Source organism: Podarcis filfolensis (assembly GCF_964270895.1).
Source record: "Podarcis filfolensis genome assembly, chromosome: 3".
Lineage (NCBI taxonomy): Eukaryota > Metazoa > Chordata > Lepidosauria > Squamata > Lacertidae > Podarcis > Podarcis filfolensis.
Window position 1 is genome coordinate 69,052,185 of NC_139606.1, and position 16,452 is coordinate 69,068,636.

Here is a 16,452-nt window from a genome sequence, read left to right on the forward strand (position 1 = left end):
CTTGCTTTTTTTTTGTAATTCTTCTGTATGTGAATTTTTAAGATAGCTTCTTGAAATAGAATGCAATTTAACTTCCTCCCACTTCTGCCTAAGATCTATTCCCAGATAGAGTCCTAAAGTAAGCATTGCTAGGGGAATTATATCCTTGCTTTGTTTTACCCTTGATTGTGAATAGACTTAAATGAAACACATTGTGATAAAAGTTTGGAAACCCTTCTTTTAATTACATCTGTAGTGGGTTGATGTTTTTTCTATAGGTATTAGTAAACTAGTCCCACACATTCAGAAATAAAAATGATTAAATATGCAGCAACTTGGTACACAAGCCCATTTCAGAAACTGATCTTGAATCCTTGATCTTGTGCACAGTGTTCAAATACGCAGTCATATTTTATCATATTCACATTTGGAAATAGCCACTTCATAAGCTCATTCCTCCAAAACTCCATCATCTTTGTGAATTTTCTGATGCAGCCACTCAACAGCAGGATGCATAAGAACTTGTACCTCGTGGGTGATATCCAACTAAGCTATGTTCACAGTAGGCCCACTGATATCACTGGGTATATTATGAGTATGACTAATATTGATCAGATCTTACACTCCAGATGTTGTAGACTACAACTCCCTTCAGCCCCAACCAGTGTGGCTAGTGTTCAGGGAGTATGGGAGTTGTACTCTGAAACATCAGGTATTTGCTTGTTTGAAAGCAGAGATTATTATTTTTTAAATGCTCTGTTTATTACCCCAAACAAGTAACTCACTTTCATTGAGCATCAAACTGGACTAAGTTCAAATATGCATTTTGTTTAAAGAAAATGTGCCATGCTACTTCAGTTGTAAAAGCTAAGGCCTGATATCTATGTGGTACTGCCAAAACCTGTTTCCGTTTGGCCAGTCTCCATAGATGTCTAACTGGAGCCTGTATCACTTGAGTGCATCTCTGTTATCCACTTGATATTGGTGACCCCCACACATCATGTTAGTTTCCAACAAAATGGAAGCAGTTTTGAGTGGCTGCCACACTCAGCCTTGTTACAAATAACCAGAGACTGTATGAAGTGACTGAAAGTTTGTGAGGCCCTGTATCATTTGCAAGATACTTGCTTCTGGAATCTGCAGGTTGCTTCACAGGCAAAGCGGGAATTCCTTTGCGGGGAGGGCGGTATCCACAAAACAGTTCAGAATATGTCTTATACTGAGTCAAAAAATCCATTTATGGTCTATTTTGTTCAAGAGTAGTCTCCAGGGTGTTGGACAGAGGTCTTTCTTAGCTCGTCTATGTGAAATCCTTTCAACTCAGGCTAGGAACTAAACCTGGAACCATCTGCGTTCTAAGCGTGCACTCTACCAAGATAGTGGTTGGGCGAATTAGGGAATGACAGCAATTCTGAAGGGCTCAATTTCTGTGTGTGAAGACATTCGAGAGTTAGGCTTTGTGAATATGACAAAGGCTGATGGGCAGAATCATCGTGGGTGGGTGGAAATAGGAAGGATGAACACTTGTGAGTATGCACCATAGTAAATTTGTTGTTGTTTGTGTTATGTCCACAAGTGTGACTGTCCACAAGATGGTCAGTATTGTATACAATCTCAAGTATGTGTCTATATCGATGAATGGTGAGAAGAGAATGGCGCTCTTCCTGCTATCCTACTACAGTGGTTTACAAATATTAATTTGTTGTTTCATCATTGCCAAAATTAGGATTAAGCATAATTTAAAATTGGCCAGAGACCATAGCCACAATGTGTGTAAACATCTGGCAAATATATATCTCATAGTTCTGAATAACGAGTTATTTTGGGCCCCAATCTTGTTTATCTAAACAAAAACATTTAGAACTTTTCTACACATGTTACCTATTTCCTGTTATACAAAATTGTTGATTTCTAGACTAAGCAGTGTACTGGGATTTCAAATACTTGATAATATCTAGAATAATTATTTGCATGTTTTCATCTTGTCCTTCTGGGATGACAAGTTCTGGCAGAAATGCAGTATTTTGCTAAAAGGACGCTTGTGTTGTAATTTAGCAGGCATCTCCCATGGTTCCTGGACAGTATCTGCTCTTGGGTGTTTTGTTCAGCAGTAGCATCACATTGTATGATAGCTTGCATGATTGAATTGTGTGCTTTTTCTCATAACTGTCTAGAGTATGACAATATAAATTGTGAAAAGGAAATAGTTTCTCTTAGAGTGAAAGGCCATCTTACAAGGATGGTCTTACGGCATTTTTCAAATACTTGACTCAAATCTGTCTTGGGCTTTTAAAAGTTACTTTGAAGTTGTATTGGCAAATTAGTTCTTTTGCTAATATAAGTAAGTGTGTGTTAAATTACAGGAATATAAAGGATTAATGAACTTTAAGAAATGGGAATACTTTATTGGCCTGAATATAAGCCTCACTTTTTTCCCAAATTCCGACCATGAAAAGTTAAAGTGCAACTTATATTCGTGACCTTATGGTATGTAGCTAGGAGCACGGGGCAAACAGCGCTAGGAGCGTGGCAAAGTGGCACCCGCCCTGCGTGTAGTCCCCCAACCTCTCCCCCAAGGCTGGGAAGGGAGACAGTGTAGTTCTCCCCCCCCCCCAGCATGCAGCCGGGAGCAGCGAGGAATGGAGCAGCTTATATTCAGGTATTTTTTCTTTTCTCCCCCCCCCCTCCAATTTTAAAGGTATGGCTTATATTCGGGTCAATACAGTAAATATTACGCCTTGTATATTTTGTAACACCTTAAAAGTTTAGCAGCTGTTGTCTATGGCAGTCTTAAAATTCAAGGGCCATACCAGGGGTGCCCAAACTTTTTTCTAAGGGCCAGATTTGATGGAGTGAACATGCGTGAGGGCCAACCAAAGTTTTGAGCTTTTTTTAGGATTGAAGTTGCTGAGCTTTTTTGTTTGTTTGTTTTTTGCTTTTTTGGATATTACCCCAGGACATATACTGCCACAAGGGCCAGATTAAATTGATTGGTGGGCTGGATTAGGCCCCTGAAATGGACTTTGGACATGCCTGAGCCATACCAAAACTAATATATAGGAGATGTGCAGGTTCAATGTGAGGAAGCCGAAGCATTTTCAACATCTAAGACAAAGGTGCTAAAGTGGAGCATATATGGACCGCCAAAAGGTTTTGGGTGGATCCCCCAACAATTCTGTGTGATCTTTTAAAAATATATAACTATTACTGGCAATCCCTCCACACACACACACTTTCCCCAATTTTTTCACAGCTAATTAATTTCCTTCGTTGGGCTTCACCAAGTGCTCTCAGGTAATTTTTGCCATTTTAGAGTCAGTTGGGGTTCCTGTCCTCCCCACCCACCCCCGCCATAAAATTAATTATTTCCTCTTTCTGCTTCTAGGTGCACCATTAATAGTACAACTCAGTGGCGGCCTATTCACTTCATTTCTATTCACTGTTGTTTTTTCTCCAGCTAGGTTGCCTTCAGCAGCTGATCATTAATAATCATCCCCAAGTGCTGCTGAAGGCATCAAAGCAGGAGGAACAATGCATCCAGCAGGGAATAGAAATGAAGGAGAAGCATTAAAGTTAGCACCTCCTGTTGATCACCTTAGTGAAAAAATGTACTTGAGAGAATTTGGGGTGAGGAAAGAAGGACTCTGAAGAACTTTGACTTAGAAAAAATAAAAACAAAGAAAAAAATCAGTTAAAAAGAAAAGAAAAGAAAATATAAATAGAACTAGTTTAGGGAGATTAGCAAAGGGGACAGACTGATTTTTGATGGGCAGTGAATAAATGGTAACATTCTTGTATGATTTTTAATGGATGCTAAAAAAAAACCACTTATGAGATGTGGTAAGTGAATGAACATTTATTATGTTATGTCAACATTTTAACATACATGTTATCACACAGGATTAGCAAGAACTTTCATTATCATAAAGGTTCTTGAACTGTGCATATGTTATGGATGTACAGTGAAAATGTATAGATGGGGAATTGAGATCATGCCTGGTTGCTCTATGGTCTCTTTCAGCTGTTCTTCATTTTGTTTCAGCTTTGAAAGAATAAAATCCTGCCAAGTTTTACCAGTATGTTTCAATAATTTTAACCTTAACATTCAAACAATGAGTTTTATAACTTTTAGTTTGTTATGTGCATTTTTGACTTCCATGCTATGTTGCAAGCTTCACAGAGGCATCTGGATGATCATTGCTGAAACCAGATTGACCTTTATTGCGTTCCAACAAGGTATCCTCAGGTTCTTTTTGCATGATTACCGTAAGTGCCTTTTAAAATACACCTCGCCATTTTTTACATACGCATGGGCATTTCCAAAAAACCTGCTGATGAAGCATAGTTGTGAAGAGATTTAATTACTAATCAGGTTGTTCCTGGTTTGAATGTCAGCTCTGCCATGAACTCGCTAAGTGACCTCTGGAGCATGCTACTGTCTTTCACCCACAGTTCTCTCATCTGCAATATGAAAGATGATAAAATTGTCTAACCTAACAGGGGTTTTGTAAGGATTATGTCAGAGACATGGCTAGCAGAGAGGAATCTGCAGAGGGGGAGGAAGAGGCAGAGGAAAAAAGGAATTTGATTCGTGCACACGAAAGTGAGATAAGCCCTTCTCAGTCTGGATTGCTGCCTGTAAGTTTTCGCAGCAGCACAGAGATGAAGGATCAGGATGCAGGTGGTAGTAGGGGGTTGTATTAAACTCTAGAGCAGGAGGAATTGGCTGCACCTGAATCTCCAAGAAGTAGGAGGCAGAGCAAGCGATTAGAACCAAGGAAGACCAGCAGGAAGCGGGGGGTGGGCTTGGCGTATATCTGGCCTTGGGAGGGGACGGAAGCCAGTCGAGTCAACTGACTCCGACAGTGTGGAATGAGTTGTGGGAAGCTTGGATTGTTGTAAGCCTGTTGTTGATAAATAAACCTCAGTTAGTCGAATTGCCAGCGTGTCGTGTCTTGTGTGAGAGAAGTGCTAAACCTGACAGATTATGCCTATATAATGCATGTGAATTGTTTGAACACCTATACAAATATTAAGTAATCCTAGTGCAGGACCCATAACCCCTCCCCTCTCTGTCTCCCCCCATGCAGACCTGTATCACCTTATTCTGAATGATTCATTCAGATTTTGTTTAAATTTGTCCTCAATAGATTACAGTGCATTTTACATCTAAGTTTTAAAAATGAAACTGGATTTATATCATGATCAATTGTGGTTTATTGTGACAGGAATGAACCTAGTCAGCCTTTAGGCTTGTGTGTCCTTGAGAAGTGCAGAAGTTTTGCTACTGTTTTTTTTTATCAGCCACAGCTTGTTGTGTCATCCAAACCTAACAAAAGGAGTGAATCCATTACAATTTATATGAAACAAACCAATATAAAATGGTAGCTTATAAAGCTGCCTTTTTTCAGTATGTCAGTTAAAATTAACCACAGTTTAGAGTTCAGATATAATGCTTAAATGTGTTTAATTAAAATTGGAAGCAAAAGCTTCAAGTCTTGTAGACCTGCTTGGGTAGGGGAGGGGTGGGCAAATGAATGCAGAGGGCACCTAAACTCATTCCCAGTATGATAAACCATAGTTTATCATTACGTCCAAACCTCCCCCTTGTTTCCTAGGTCTTAAACTTGAAAATGTTATTGGAGAACTGCTAAACGTATAGCAAGCAGGAACTGAAGAAGGTTTAGAATGTGTGGGTTGTTACACAGAGAGAGTCTTGGATACCTGCCTCATACTTTTTATTAGAAGTGTGGTGCATCTTGTGTCTTTAAACATGTGAGAAATAGTTCCATGCTGATCTGAAGTGCCCATGTTTTCAAGTTTTACTTTCTAGATATTGGATGCAATCTAACCAAAGTTGAACACTTTAAAGTTCTGTTTCAATGTCATCATAATACACCGTTATTTTAACATGACACACCTTGCACTTCATTTATAATGTAAGTCACAGAATGTGGAAATCAACACAAAAGCCATGAATTAATTCTCTTATTGTTTAGTACCCAGCAGTTTCTTTCATTTAGTCTTTTCAGCTGTGAAACAGAGCATGTCTAAATTAGATTGGGACTGAATATCCTCCTCTTCCTCCCAATACATACATATTTTTGGAGTGTTATTCATGTCTCACGAAAGTGCAGGGCTTTCTTGATGGCTTTGCGGGTTTTGCTCTTTTGTTTTTGAAATCCATTTATTTCTGTTAAAGGAACTTTCTATTCTATCACAGGAGGCAGGTTCTTTGTACTTTCCCCCACTTTGTTGTACAGTAAAAAATGCCTTTGTTTGGTGGAAGAGCTGCAATCCGTTTGCCTCGTGGTGTTCCCATTTGTTTCAGAACAGCTCAGTTGAAATGATACTACACCATGATATAGCATCATTCATGGGACATACTTTGTGGGGTGGTGGTGTCTTCCGTCAATTAAAAAATTGTTCGCTGGTGGTGGCTATGCCCACAGAAAAGGGTTACTTTGTTAGGCACCTTGAGGCAAGTTTGAAGGTGAGGGGTCCGCTAGTGTGGGCACAATTCTGGCAGTGACTGCTTTAAAGCTGTTCTAAAAGACCACAAGTGGTTCTTGATGTGCTATATCTCCTCAATATAAATTTTATTTATTTGCCATCTTTCTTTACATTTATATCCTGTCTTTCTTCTGTACTGGAACCCATGGTGGCATACATGATATTCTTAGGCAGTCACCCATCCAAACCCTGCCCTGATGTAGATCTGCTTAGCTTTAGCAAGGTAATGGCCTTGTGTCTTCCGACCATACCATATCCTGATCTAAAGGCACATAACCTCTAGGCAATTGTTAATATGGCAGACTTGTGCTCACAGTAGGGAGAGGTGGGTCAGATTGATGCAGAAACATTCAATCTCATATTTTATGTAACAAAGATGAGTCAAATAAAAAAAAAATCTTTATGCATGGCATAACTAATCAATATTATAATAGCAATCAAAAGAACCATTAAAGTTAGAAGATAATAAACAACAGTAGTAAACAACAGTTTTTTTCTTTCCAAATCATTTTCTGGAAAACAGAATGACTAGTTTAGAGATTTCATGCAAACTTGTATATTGTACACTAGTGGGGCACTTTTATACATATCAGTGTGCCCTGTGTCTTAATGTATCAAAGTGCCCCAACTGACATTTTCAAAAAACTAACAATTATTAATAAAACCACTGAACTTATTTAAATATCACGTGTAATCCTGATTACTGAGTGGAATAACTTTCCTTTGGTATTTTTAAATCTTAACTAAATGACGTAAAACAGCATTGGAACACTTTTACATTTCACATAATTTTTTAGTTGGCCATGCTAAAAACACACCTACTCTCGTCAAACGCCAACGGCTAACTGGCAGGCAGCACGGTCACAACTGTTGTACTCACACATGTATAGACACGTTTTAGTGATGTCGCGACACAAATAACGTTTCTTGATATTGATATATTGTTGGTGTATCAATGTGCCCCTTGCATCAATGTGCCCTGCCTTCCCCTAACATTCTCTGGTGCCCACAGGGTTCCTTCCCCCTGCTAAAATAAGATTTGAAAGAAATATTCTGTTGTAGCCAACAGAATAGGCTGTTGTGTGTGCTTGGTTGTGGTTTGTGTGTGGTGCTCACAATAGTTTCTCTGGTTTGCAAATGTGTCCATCGGCCCAAAAAGGTTGGTGACTATGTAGATTATCCCTGTTTTGTATCACTCCTTAGGTGTGTTTAGTTCAGATGGCTTGACCATAATCTGTGCTCAGTATAGCAGTGTTTTTGGTTTTTTTTTAAACCCAGATGCAGCAGATAAAAATCTCTGGCAATTTCTGTTTCCTCCCATTCTCCTGTAAGCCTTCAAACACATAGTATCTGAGTGTTAGAGATAAATCGGGGAAGGAAAAGCAGAAGAACATGTAGAAAAGCTTACTTGTTAGCTTAGCTTACTGGTACATTTGATATTTGTAGTTTTGCAGATTCATTAGAATCTTGGTCTTCTGCAATTTAGCATTGCAGGTGGCAACAGGATTCAGTCTGAACAAATGATTTTTTAATAAAGTATTTTGTAGCCAGTTTAAATGAATATTTTGCAGTTAACATAGTGACAGTTGCAGTTTGTTTCAGGAATAGACAGTACTGTCAGTTCACCAAGATCAAAGAGAATGTGTCTGTTCCGGCTACAATCCGAAGCTCAGTACAAACTAGTAAAAAGTGTCCTTTTTTCTAGGTTTCCTTTTAATGAGTAACTTTAAATATGTGAGCTCCCTGTACCCCTGGCAATGTACAGTCCTGTAATTTCTGTTGGTTTTGACACTGACTTGACGCAAGTGTCAAGTGGGATCATGCCCACTCCTTCCTCCGGTCTCCCACTCAGATCCACCTCTCCTTCCCCTTTTCAGTATTAGCCATGGTGTAAAACCCCTGGCGAAGAACCTGTGTCCCTCCAGATGTTGCTGAGCTATTAAGTCCTCAACCAGCATGGCAAATGGTTAATGATGATAATGGGAGTTGTATTTCATCAACATCTGGACACTCAGAGGTTAGCTAGCCCTAGTGTAGACTTAAATCAGCACCAAAGCTCTGTTGTTGTTGTTATTGTTGTTGTTGTTGTTGTTGTTGTTGTTGTTGTTGTTTTATTTCTAAACCACCCTTCACCTGAATATCACAAGGTGGCTTACCATATAAAAACACAAAAATACCGTATTTTTTGCTCTATAAGACTCACTTTTTCCCTCCTAAAAAGTAAGAGGAAATGTGTGTGCGTCTTATGGAGCGAATGCAGGCTGCACGGCTATCCCAGAAGCCAGAACAGCAAGAGGGATCGCTGCTTTCGCTGCACAGCAATCCCTATTGTTGTTCTGGATTCTGAGATTCAGAATATTTTTTTTCTTGTTTTCCTCTTCCAAAAACTAGGTGCGTCTCATGGTCTGGTGCATCTTATAGAGCGAAAAATACGGTACATAACATAGTAGCAAACAAGAACAATGCACCCCTCCTGTTTTAAAGGCCATAGATAGTTTAATTAGCTAAAGGCCTGGGAGAAGAGGAATGTTTTTGCCTGGTCCCTGAAGATATGTAATGAATGCTCTGGGAAGAGCATTCCACAAATGGGGAGCCACCACAGAAAATGCTTGTTCTTGTGTTGCTTCCCTCCAGACCTCTCATGGAGGAGGCATACGAAGAAGGGCCTCAGATGATGGTCACAGGGTCCAGATTAGTTCATATGGTGAGAGGCAGTCCTTGAGGTATTGCGGTCCTGAGCTGTTTACGGATTTTTAGATCAAAATGAGCTCTTTTAATTGTGCTTAGAAACTCACTGGCAGCTAGTGCAGTTGGGCTAGGATTGGCGTTATATGCACAAACTGTCTTGCCCTATTGAGCCACTGAATTCTGCACTGAGAAAGCTAACAATTGTTTGCTTTACACTAGAGTTTGAAAGCAGGATTTGGTGCTGGTTTACTAATGATTAAAGAAACCATGGCATAGAACTATGCTACTGTTAATACTGAAAAGGAAAAGGAGAATTTCTATGAGTCAGCAGGAGGCTCCTTGTCTGCTAACTATGGTTATTGTCTGTGATCATACTTGGCCAATTCTGCAACAACTTCACTGACTGCTAGCTTGCTTCCAGACTGAATGCAAGGGGCTGGTGCTTAATTACTTTTAAATCTGGTCACAGCCTGTGATCTACATACCTTAGAAACTACTTCTCCATCTGTTACGCCCCATAGTAGTTGTGATTGTGATTGCTACACTGGACTCTGTTTTCAAGCACGTTTGCTATGGAATTATCAGCTGTCAGAAACAGGGTCTTCATTACTGTCACCTCATGGCTCTGGAATATCCTCCCAGATGAGATATAGAGTCCTTTCTCTCTCATTTCTTTTGGGATAGTTCTTATTCCATAGGGTATTTGGTTGTTATGATCTATTATGCTTTTGTTATACTTTTCTAAGTTATCTATTATGAATTTCCTGTTTTAGTGTGATTGTTGCATTTAAAATATGTGTGTTGATATTTTGAGTTGCCTTGAATTGAGGACAGTAGCCTATGAATACTTTAGTGTAATACAAATAATTAGGTGCTACTTGTAAACACACAGATTGTGAAGTGTAAACCATGCCTGTGAAGACCTGCTTGGATTGAGTGTATCCCGTGGTGAATTAGTTCAGCATGAAAATACATTCCTATAGTTCCTTGTGAGGGAATTTACACCATTCATCACAGTGAATCATTTGTTCAACTCTCTGCACACAAATTCAGCCTAGACTGGTATGCATTCATTGCAATAACCCTGAAATTCACCAAGTAAACGATATATACCCATGTGATCTTAATAATTTAAGCTTTTAAGAAGTTCTAGTTCTTAAATTAGGATACTCTAGAAATCAAATTAAAAGGGTTGTATTTATTTATTTATTTAGAATACTTATGTCCCCTTTTATTGTCCCAGAAGAGACTCAAAAGTGGCTTGCAAAAGATTTTGTAGTATTAGGAACAGAAATAACATGAAGTCCATATGGCACCATATTTATAAGGGCAGCATTTCCTGCCCTCATCTTTGGTCTTTGCTGGTGTTATCAGGCAGCAGCTCCCACTGAAGCAGCTAGACTTCATTCAGCCCATGATAGAAGCAAGTCTTCTTGTTTGTCATTTGCCAGGATTATGCTGTATAACAGCATGGATACATTGCAGAGGTCATAACTTGCTTTTCTGCAGCTGTCTTTTTATGCAATATAAAATGCTAGGCATATTGTTAAGTTTTTTTAAGCTAATATTTAAATTTCAAATATCTGTCAACAATAACATTTTTTTTATTAAACATATTTATATACCTCTAACTCATATAAATATCAAGGTGGTATACAACAATATATAAAATAAAATGTAAAACACCATAAAAGCAATACAAAACGATCATAAGAATCAAAACACTGGCTAATCAAGAAGTTTTAAAAGCTGCATAGACCTGTTGGCATAGAAAAGTATTCAAGAGATTCCTGAAAGTCAATGGCAAGGCTGCTCTTCTGTACATAGAAGAGTTATTTATTTTCCAAAAGGGGCTTGAGTCCTCAGAAGCTTATCTTGTAATAAATCCGTTAGTCTTTAAGTTTTTGGTTTTGCTGCAAGTGATTAAGATAGTTATCCCTCAGGAAACATTTAATATTAAAATCAAAGAAGGCAGGGAGTCTAAAAAAAACTGGGTTACATTTTAACCACACTGCTATACATATCCATAACATTAAAAGATGCCATTTATAAAAGGCTTTGCATCTCTTATCAACACACTCTATCATTTTTTTGTTTGTGTACATGACATCATGCTATTGCCTCACTTTAAACAAACAAATAAATAAAGTGGGTGTTGATTTTTCAGGAAATGTTACTAAAGTGTACAGAAGGAAATGATCTGTAGTAAACCGTGGGTTCTTTCACTACTTCTGCTCCATTTGCTCCAAGGAGAAGTGAATGACTGGCTCAGGAGATCCTTTGTTAACACAATAATTTACTGATGTCTAGAAAATAAGGTGGGAAAATAGAATGTGAGTCTGGACCTGCACCAGAGCCCTCCTTGAGTACAAAATGGTGGTGGTGGTGGAAAATATAATCTGAATGCACACTCAGAAATTTTGTGAAATAAAGAAGTTCTCAAATAAAATTTGAGCTTTTTAGGTTTTGTGCTTCATGGGGAAATAACTTCTCTAAGCTGGTTATCTGGAATGGCTTCCAGGAGTTCTCTCCCCCACGCCTAATTCCCTTACAATAATGGAACTTACATCAGCAGCCTTATTACTACTAATAATAATTTGATTTCTTACCCTCCCTTCATCATAAGATCCCAGGGTGGATTATAGCAATTTAAAATTCAGTCTTAAAAGCAGTTAAAACAAATTACATTTATAGGAATAGGGTGGGTCCTGAAAAATATCTCAGGTGTCAAAAGCCAGGTTAAAAGGTGTATTATGCAGTATTAATGACCCTTAAACTTTCAATTTTTCTCTGTTTTACAGTTGTCGATATTTATCAGATCAGATTACACCTGCTATTCCTGCAGTAGGAGCAGTTCTGTTCTTTTTTGTTATGGGGACCTTGCTACGTACTAGCTTCAGTGATCCTGGAGTCCTGCCTCGTGCAACACCAGATGAAGCCGCAGATCTTGAAAGACAAATAGGTAACACTGAAGGTCTGTTGTTGTCCCATCATCTTCTTTGTAACTGTGTGTGTGTGTGTGTGTGTGTGTGTGTGCATGCACACACATGTGCGTGCATGCTGAATGGCAACATCACATACTTGTTCTTTTTTCTAAAAAGAATGAGTTTTGTAATTTTTCAGTTCTAGGGCAGTGATAGCTGGAATGGTCTGTCTTGTAGAATTTCAAAAGAAGCATTTGTGTTTACAGTGATATTGAAAAGGAGCAACAATTACTTCTACAGCACACTCTCAAAATTCAAAATGTGACCAACCGCTGGTGCGGAGTGTCTGGCCAGGAATGGAGTGCTTATGTCAGGGGTGCCAACTTGAATAAAATATTGTGGGGCCCAGGTAAGCCCTGCCCCACATGATCAATCACATGACTCAGAGGACACAAACTGTTTGACTGGAAGTGTCCACCAACTTTAGGGAAGGGTAGCCCCCTCAAATATCTTATTGTGGGGGCCAAAGCCTGCACGGCCCCTAGGAGTTGGCTCCTACGGGTTATGTGAATTCACTTTCAGAAGACACAGGCATATAGCAGTGTGGTTTTAATCTCTCCCTGCTGATGGGCAGGTAGGGACCCAGAGGACTGGAAGAAATCCTGCTGTGGGTCAAGGGTTCGCCATCCCTGATCTACACAGTTGGGGGTACTGTACATCTGGACCCATTGCTGTCACTTGAGGCTCAGGTGGCCATCGTGGTGCAAAGTGCCTTCCATCAGCTGCTGCCAATAGTCCAGCTGTACCCTTATCTGGGCAGGGATAGCCTAACTTCTGTTGTCCATACTTTGGTAACCTCTAGGTTAGATTACTGCAACATGTTATATGTGGGGCTGCCTCTTAAAAAGGTTTGGAAACTAGCTACTGTATTGCAGATTTTGGCTGCCAAGTCGCTCTTGGGGCAAGACGGTTTGAGCATATAACGCCAATCCTGGCCCTACAGCACTGGCTGCCTATTAGTTTCTGGGCCCAATTCAAAGTGCTGGTCTTGATCTATAAAACTTTAAATAATTCTGGACTGCATCTAGCCCCATGTGAATCAACCTGGACCTTGTGATCAGCATCTGAGGCCTTTCTTTGTTTGCCTCCTCCACAAGAGGTCCAGAGGGTGGTGACACAAGGATGGGCCTTTTCTGTAGTGGCTCCCTGCTTGTGGCATGCTCTTCCCAGGGAGGCTCGCCTGAAACCTTCGTCACATACCATTAGGCACCAGGCAAAAACATTCTTCATGTCCTAGGCCTTTGGCTAATTAAACAATCTATGGCCTTTTAAATTGGGGGGAGGTGTACTTGTTTGTTATTATTGTATGTATTTTTGAGTTTTTATATTGTAAACCACCCTGTGATCTTTGAATGAAGGGCAGTATAGATATTTAATAAATAATAATCTAAGTCATGAAAATGCTCTATGTATTAGACAATGGTGGCTTTTTGTTTGTTTGCTGTCATTTTGGTGAGATACCTGAATGAGGGTGATCCATGTTAGAAACTGATATATGAAAGCTAGGAGCTAAATGGCACCTTAAACCTAGGTTACGGCTGCAACAACGGAATGTCCTGGCGCGCTTTTTTAATAACAAGAATACAAAGCTGAAAATGAATGAATTACAGTTAAAATATTATGTTCATTTTTTACATGGTCCAGTCCTTCCCCTGCCCTCCCCCTAATATTTTTAAGGGGGAAGTGGGGAGGTAGAAGGGTCCTCCTTTCCTTCCACTCAGCAGTTTTAATCTGAAATCTCAGGCGCAGTGCTGCACCCAGAGCTCAGAAACTGCTTGCACTAATGAAATTCCCTGTCACAAAATGTGCCTAGAGCAATGGGAGTTTCAAACACTGAGGATAATGTTGTGTCATTGTGTCATTAAGTTGTTTTATACTTTTTCTTTTTTATTACTGTCCCCAACCCTCAAACATTCCATGAGCAAATGTTTAAATCACCCATAAATTAGCATATGGAGTTCACCATCTCCGATCTAAACTGTTGAAAAACTTTGTGTATTTTTGTAGTGATGGGCTAAATTCATTTTTCTAATAGGAGGTAATGTCAGTTTTTACATTAGAGGTATTCCTCTGTCTTTTATTTATATATCTGCAGATTTATAAATTCCTTCACAACCAAAAGTTACTGAGGTGGTTTACAAACAGTACAATACAATAAATTAAAATAAGATAAAATACAAAAATTACAAAACCCAATAAACTAAAAGCAATGTAACAATTCCTGCGATTGTACAGTTATCATTTCATTTTTAAAAGCCTTCTCGTACAAAAATATCTTCAGTAGCTGCCTAAACATCAAGACACAAAGGGGTTGGGTAATTTCTTTTGATAACTGAAACATACACTTTAATCCAGCAAAAGTTCTAAATTGTTTTGTCAGGCTCCAATATGGGCCACTTCAGAAGTTTCAAAAAAGCAGCATTGGAGGAAAAGGAAGTAGTTAATTCTTCCATTCCCATTTCCTCCAAGACCCATGAGAAATGCACATTTTTGACATCACATTGGGCAACATGTATCTGCCCCTGTCATCAAGAAATGACCGAAGTGCAAGTCATTCCTGCTTCCTCTCTATCCCTGCTTCATTGGAACACTGAGATAATCCCTTGGTGTTTGCTTCAACTAATTTCCTCCATCTTCTAGCATATTTGAGATCAAATCTGTAAGACTGGGTAAATATCCAATGCAGCACCATTGGGGGCTTTTTTTGTATTTTTTTCTCCTGGAAGAATCTTGCAACATTAAAGCTTGCTTTTACCATTTTAAATGTAGATGGTCCAAATAAAGTGTTCGTTTGCTTGCTTTGAATGAGCCAACTGCTGTTCCCTCTTTCCAGCTATAAATAATGAAACTGCATAATAAGCCTTTGGAAACAGCTGTTAATACAGTATAAATAAGTTAGAAGAGAATGTTTTATGTTGAAAGGTACTGTCTTGCATCTATTCCTGTAGTGGTGAAACCAGATGAAGTTACAGGTTAGGAAACCAGGGAGAAAATTGCACGTAGTTTTCTTGGCTAAGAGCACAGACTTTTAGACTGATATCAGTATTTATGAACACTTGCAAATGGAGGGATTTAGCATTTGTTCACTGTACAGGTTTGAGGAAGGAGATAAGCAAAGAAGTTTGTCCTCTAAATAACATTTGCATATGTATTTGTATATATATTTATGTGAGGGCTGAATTAAGAATAGAGTTTGGAGGATTTGGTCAAGGACCTTTTTCATTAGTTTGGGGTGTGGTTAATTAAGGTCATACTGAATCTTATTAACGTCAGGAACTATTAAGGGGCTTGTAATTCCTACCCTAATATTACAAGGCATAAGGTTTTATTGTGCCACTCTGCTTATTTATGTGTGTACTCTGGCAACCAAGACTGCTTTCAGTTGGTTATTAAGTTTAGAAAGATCCAACACGTTGTGATTATCTTAGAGCATAATGCAGAATAAATGTGTTAGGTGCTATCTTGCCATGGCAAATACGAGTATCTGGGAATTTGTAAAATTCTTTGAGCAGATGCACTGGAGTGGATGCTGTCTGATCATCTTGGATGTCATTACATTTATACTTCAACTTTAATTTGATGTCTTCAGTTCATTTAAGGATTTCTAATTTAATGAGTTCTTCAGTTTGGGCACAAAGTACTTCTATTTGGGATAGTTAATTGCACTCATGGTATTGATGTGGACATATTAGTAGTTGGTTTAAGTGATCATTATGCAATTTGATTAAGTTTCTGTTCTTACCAAACAGAGTGGCAGAAGTATAAAAAGCCTTCAGATGTTAGCTAGTCACACAGAATGCAGTGTTTGTTTTTTAAAATCCTTATTAATTGGAGGATTGTCACAGATTTTTCCTGTTCTCAGGTACTGCAAAATAGGCCATATTAACTACCCTTACAAAGCATGCTGCTTTTGTGTACTAACACTGTGGTGTTCCTGCATAATAAATAAAGTCATTTTCCCATTTGCTCTCAGTGTGCGTGCCATGTTTTTATAAAGTATTTTAGGTCAGGAAGGGATAATGTTCACACAAGTACATGCATTCAAAATTGCTGTGCCACAGATTCCCTGTGATGCCCTTGTTTTCTAAGGGAACCTGCTATTATACATTACAACATTGCTTTGGAGAATTCCCAAATGAGTTTCAGAGCTTAATCTGTCCTGTAAAGTTCAGAGTAAGTAATAACTAAAGAAATAAGAATTCTAGATGCCAGATAACCCAGTTTGTTCTGGTTTTCTTCCCATCCTCCTCCCTTGCAAAGGTATGGATACAAAAGCATTAAATTCAAC

At 38.8% G+C, this 16,452-nt stretch overlaps 1 protein-coding gene across 6 annotated transcripts in view; it reads left to right on the forward strand.

The window, feature by feature from the left end:
- The window catches only part of ZDHHC14 (zDHHC palmitoyltransferase 14), a 74,288-nt gene that overhangs the window by 23,286 nt on the left and 34,550 nt on the right, over window positions 1-16,452 (forward strand). For 4 of the 6 annotated variants that reach the window (XR_014546732.1, XR_014546733.1, XM_083608003.1 and 1 more), the window contains exon 2: window positions 11,982-12,154. Coding sequence is in view for 4 of the 6 variants with exons in the window: in XM_083608003.1 (XP_083464129.1) it covers window positions 11,982-12,154 (173 nt within the window). In the remaining 2 variants the exon portion in view is untranslated. The remainder of the gene's footprint in view (window positions 1-11,981; window positions 12,155-16,452) is intronic. The other 2 variants (XM_083608004.1, XM_083608006.1) reach the window with 1 other exon arrangement.